General features: G+C 40.4%; 2 protein-coding genes across 2 annotated transcripts in view; both read left to right on the top strand.

Annotated features, from left to right (window-relative positions):
* The window catches only part of LOC109469636 (alpha-amylase-like), an 11,241-nt gene extending 10,282 nt beyond the window's left edge, over window positions 1–959 (top strand). Inside the window, exons 18-19 of the mRNA XM_019768171.1 lie at window positions 129–288; window positions 728–959. Of these exons, the coding sequence (XP_019623730.1) occupies window positions 129–288; window positions 728–921 (354 nt within the window). The 3' untranslated portion in view covers window positions 922–959. The remainder of the gene's footprint in view (window positions 1–128; window positions 289–727) is intronic.
* A 960-nt stretch (window positions 960–1,919) lies between these two features.
* LOC109469840 (sperm-associated antigen 8-like) lies at window positions 1,920–4,837 on the top strand. The gene is made up of 6 exons (XM_019768574.1): window positions 1,920–2,137; window positions 2,920–2,973; window positions 3,158–3,290; window positions 3,591–3,751; window positions 3,997–4,059; window positions 4,169–4,837. Exons 1-6 carry the CDS (start codon window positions 2,051–2,053, stop codon window positions 4,289–4,291), a joined length of 621 nt encoding a protein of 206 aa, XP_019624133.1. The 5' UTR covers window positions 1,920–2,050; the 3' UTR covers window positions 4,292–4,837.
* Window positions 4,838–5,206: the final 369 nt, after the last annotated feature.

Below are 5,206 nucleotides of genomic sequence, written 5' to 3'. Positions count from 1 at the left end.
AGAACAATTAAAGCTACCTGTTGTGCATTCTCACATGCGGCACATATGTGATAGATATACCTTACCAATATATCTACATATATATCACACAATGCTGTTCATCAACAACACACTCCCTCCGGCCGTAGGGCTACGGCGCACAGGGCAGTCCTCTGACCTGGACCACGAGTAACGCCAACAACGCGGCTACAGTCAGTTCCCAGGGGTACGGATACACACCGCTCAACCAGTGGGGAGACCACTACTGGATGCTGGATGTGGACATGGACTGTTCACGGACAGAAGACGGTATGTAATGTAAACATTTCTGTCATTCGAGCTGCGTCACTGGACTGTTCTCAACCTTACTGCCCCATCCCCAACATTGGTGTAGGAATGTCAGTTTTGAAGGAAAGCCATTAGCGAATATCTTGAGTATCATGAAGAGAAGTTGAAAATATAATTGGACGAGTCAGGGCTCATCATTTTAAACCTAGCTTAGGGTCCTCTTTTAAATGTATATTGACCTTCCTTGTCGTCATGTATAAATATTAATCCTATACAGATCGGTGGGTCGGCTTTTTAAGGTCACCAAAGTTGCATGTAGCAATGATTTATTTTTTACTAGTATACGATCTTTTGAAAACTTGGTGGTCATATGACAAATACAAGTCCCCGTCCCATGACGATCAGAAACTCTTGGTCTCATTTCAATGTATTTATAGAGGTGAATATTTCATTGTTCCAGGCTGGTTTGAGTTGAAGGCTATTGTGGGTTATTCTGGCGGCGGTGTCCAGTGGGAGAGTGACCGGAACCAGGGGCCGTGCGGCGGCACAGCAGGCGGGACCAAGCCCTACTCCTCCGGTAACCACTTCGCACGCTGCGGCAAGATCAACGTCTTCGACTTTGACGGCAACACCTGTACCATCAACGAGTTTTAAATCTAGTGAAAAAAATAAACGAATACCTTTGCTGATTATTCTGTCTCTGTCTGTCTTGTTTCATAGATGGGATCTGTGTGTTTAAGGCAAATGAAGGGAGGAAGGGAGAAAGGAAATAAGAAAGAAAAGTTAAAAGAAGAAAGAGATAAAAATAAAAGTTTAAAGAAGAAAGAAATAGAGAAGAGAGAAATTTCATATACCTGTGACAAATATGATTTATGTACTCTTCCAGAACAAGCTGCTGGGGGGGGGGGGCGCTTACTTAACGTTTTTTCTGATTAAGATATCATTGCACGTCCAGGAGAGAAAATACTGGCCCTTTTACCTCCCATCTTTGATCTCTAGCTGGGTCTCTGAATTGAACATTAAAGGTAATCAATAAAAATACCTGCACTATGTCGCCATTCTTCAGAATAGAAAAAAAAAGGTACAGAAGGCGACTGTTCTGCTGTCGTATCGCTAGGGTCTCATAGTCGAGCTTATTTTCCGACAGACACTATAAATTTAAATTTAAATTCAAATTTCAAAATCATAATGTCCACCCGCTCACACACAATCCACCAACAAATAAATAGCTTGGTTACAAAAGATATTTTAGCTGCCAAGTCTCTTTCGTCCTCTGCAAATATAGAGACGACGAAAGAGACCCGGTAGCTAAACCTGTACTGTAGTTGAACTACATGTACGTTTGGTAGCCAGGCTACAAATAAACGGAATAGAAAACTTATTCAGTTCTTAGCGTGGCGAAGGTATTATTTAACGTTAAAAGTTGTTTTCAGTATCACTAAGACAGCGTTCTACTCAATAGTCCTTAATCCGTTCTTTTCCCCACGACCTGTAGCCTAACACAACCTGTACTGCTACACGCTTTGCACCAGATAAAACCCTGCCTGGCGCATGGGGGCGCATGGCCCGTACCGGGTAATCCAACCCGACCTACATTCTGGAACTGCCCAGCTGATGTAAACCAACGCCGTTGCTTAGCAACCGTAACATTTACATCCGGGAACTCCAGATCCAAGCCTTTTGTTTACAGTGTTGCCCCTTCATGAACATATCCAAGGGTTCCTTTGTGAAGACTTGACGTTTTTAGCGTTTCGAGAACACATTTTGGCGCTTTCGTCTCAGGATGGCTACTGTTTTGAACGACGGAAGGAACGTGATAAGGTTTAACAACAGTGAAGGCCAGACACTGCTGGAAAATTGGGTAGAAGAGGTGAGTGGGGCCATATGTTTTGCTGCAAGTTGGATTTGATATCGAACAACCCGGTCTAATAAGTCAAATTGTCTTGAGTTCTTTAATTTTTTTTTCAGTCAATTAAAGTTTCTTCGTCCCACCAAGGAGGTTTAGCTTCCACTGACAATTGACTTATTTTAATGCTCTTGTAGCTTTATTTTAGAATCAACGAAAATTTAATGTTTCGTATTTTCGCCGGCCATTTCCAATGAAATCACAGATTTGTTTTCAAGATCGTGAATCTTCATCGCATCGCTACACTTTTAGTTACTCAACTATTGCCACTCAAGTGTATTTTATTGGAACATGTCTCTGTTTGACATCAAACCGCCCAAAAAGTCTTGCTTATCCTATATCTCCTAGTTTTATGAATCATTATCGGAAATCGTCGGGGGGAGGGGGGCGTAATCCCAAACCAACAAAGCAACAAGTTATTAGGCTTTGACTGCCGTTTAAAGTGATCTACCAGACAAATGACTCCATTTCCTCGCTTCCGTGCACTTGGCAGTCCCTTTGTTGTCTGTGAATTGTGGTCACACGAGCCGCTTAGGGATAATAACTAGGTACTGAATTATTAATGCGGCTATATGCATTGCCATTATGTTGCAGAGACTGTCAGACTGTCAACTTGACTTTGGTTCATTTGCGAGTATCATTACTTCACCCAAAAGGGATTTAAGTATTGTTTTGGCATCTACAAGTAACTTACGTATAATATCAGGAATGTGTCTTCTGATGACATTTTGTTTCACTTTATTTAGAGACAAGTTCAACATCTGGATGAATATGTGCCAGAGGAGGGAACTACAGAAACTGTAAGTTTTAATCATTTTGAGATGAGTAATATCACTTTCTAACACCGTAGCCTGACCAGAAAGCCATTTTAAGACATGACAAAGTACTGTAAACTGACATTGAAACCATTGCATTTCATTTTCATTCATACGTTATGCTCAAGAAAGAACTTCATATGGTCCTTTATACAATCTTTTCCTTCAGCTAAGCACAGCCCAGGTACACAGACATGGACACAAGGGTCTCCTGACTACCAACCTGGAGGCACACCCAGAGAAAGTCACCACCTTCAGACACTCTTATACTGCACCTGACAAAAGTGGTGTCAGAACTGTCGGTAAGCATGGAGCTGTTTATAGTCTGTGTGACAGAAACTGATCTTGCTATTCAGGGTAGAGTGGTCCCTGATTTGCATGAAATTTAGTAGTCTTTTTGAATGAGGACCTTCATGTTTTCAACATGTCTTACTCATAGGAACAAATTCTTCTGAAGATGAAAGATAGAGTACCGACTTTGCTTGGGCTGTTTTTGAACTTTACAAGCCAATGTTATTTTAGAAACAGTAGTTCAGAATTTTTTTTCATAGTGAGCCATCACATGCTAATGGCATATTTATTTATTTATTCCTTTATTTCAGGAAAGAGGGAACAGTTACTGACCCAGGCTCTGTACCAGAAAGTGAGTGAAGATGTTCACCAGGAGTTTAACCCACCCCCTCCTCCAGTCGAGTACAAGTCTGTGACTGCCAAGGACTTCTGGGATGACAACTTTGTCCCCACAATGCCTGATCCCATCAAGGTTAGTGCACCAGAATTAATCATCCATAAGTAGTTGCATCAGACTTGTAAATCAGTGTTGTTGTTTTTAGTTCTTAGCTACACATTGAAATGGACTTTTCTAGAGGGCAAATATAACAAAACTGGAAAGGTAATCTGTAATATTGGCACATGACGACAGAAAGAAATTAATCTTTACTCTTTTGCAAGATTGAGTGTGAGGTCTATTATTGTGTGACTGTAACAAATTGTGTTATTGATTCACAGGACCATAGTGTGGAAAGGGAACAGCCTATGACATTCTGGTCACAACACAAGGACAAGATCCATGTAAGAAACTTTAATCAATTTCTTGTTCCTGTAAACTTTGCTGTACTAGGCATTTGGCTGTCACAGTTGAAGTTCAAGTCAATCTTACATTATTTTATCTTTCTTCCAGGGAGTTTCACAAGTCAAGACAATGGACACACCCTTCAGAAAGAATGCTGCCTTTAGTACACCAATTGAAGAATACAAGGATCAACCTAAACCATATGAACAGGAGCAGTATCCATATATGTAGATATATTAAGTTGTTGGCTAGACAGAGAAATTGTTACAATATAATGCTTAGCTTTCTGTAAGGAATTTTGTGTACAATCCGCTTGAAGCTCATTTTATCAAACATATTTTTAAGTGTATTGCAGTGGCCATACACTTTTTTGTACAGAAATGACACCAAGACTTCTAAAATCAATATGATTTCTTGTCATTTTGGTTTCATTCTCCATTTGATCATCTGTTCATTTATTCCTTCATCCATCCATCCATCCATTCACCCATCTACAAATTACAATGACGATTTGGCACCCATATGTAGATCATAGGAAATGTTCAAACACCTATTTTTTTGTACATAGGCTACCACTTACTCAGTAGGTCAACAGTGTGTCATATTTGACACAATCAGTCTGTTGTTGGCAGTGTATATGAACGTATGACTCAAAACTATCTCTTATGACTATCATGACCTATATGTTGACACATGTTGTATACATTTTGTAATGGAACAATTAAATACAAACATTTATAGGTGGTCCCACATTGAATAAAGTCACAGCACATTGAACTGTTGCCATTTGTGAAGGTGTCTTCTACGTGATTCTGACTATGCGAGTCCAATGTATCAGTAACCATAAACAGAAGAAAGCATATTATTTTAGTTTAAATGTGGTCACCAGGTTGGATGGAATACTGCTAGTCCTGGCAGTTCTGGGAATCACTGTGGAAATGAAATGGCTAGACACAAGCACAGCCCTTTCCATTAGATAACACTGTCGAAGTTGTTGTGTGCCGGTGGAGTAACAGGACTGTCCTGTTCCTGTAGAGTCACATACTTCCCAAACTCTGGGGCAGACACGTCGGGTAGGTTACACTTTCCTCTGTAGGAAGGGCCCTGCATGCAGAACAGTGATGTTGGCATTAATAAACTTCATAC

This window comes from Branchiostoma belcheri, unplaced genomic scaffold, assembly GCF_001625305.1.
Source record: "Branchiostoma belcheri isolate BF01 breed outbred unplaced genomic scaffold, Haploidv18h27 scaffold21, whole genome shotgun sequence".
Taxonomy (NCBI): domain Eukaryota; kingdom Metazoa; phylum Chordata; class Leptocardii; order Amphioxiformes; family Branchiostomatidae; genus Branchiostoma; species Branchiostoma belcheri.
Note: the sequence above shows the minus strand (reverse complement) of the source record. Positions and strands in the feature narration are given on the sequence as shown.

Coding starts and splice junctions, on each gene's coding strand:
- LOC109469840 (XM_019768574.1), top strand. CDS start 2,051: ATGGCTACTGTTTTGAACGACGGAAGGAACGTGATAAGGTTTAACAAC. Junction 2,138..2,919: donor TGGAAAATTGGGTAGAAGAG/GTGAGTGGGGCC, acceptor CACTTTATTTAG/AGACAAGTTCAACATCTGGA. Junction 4,060..4,168: donor AACACAAGGACAAGATCCAT/GTAAGAAACTTT, acceptor TCTTTCTTCCAG/GGAGTTTCACAAGTCAAGAC.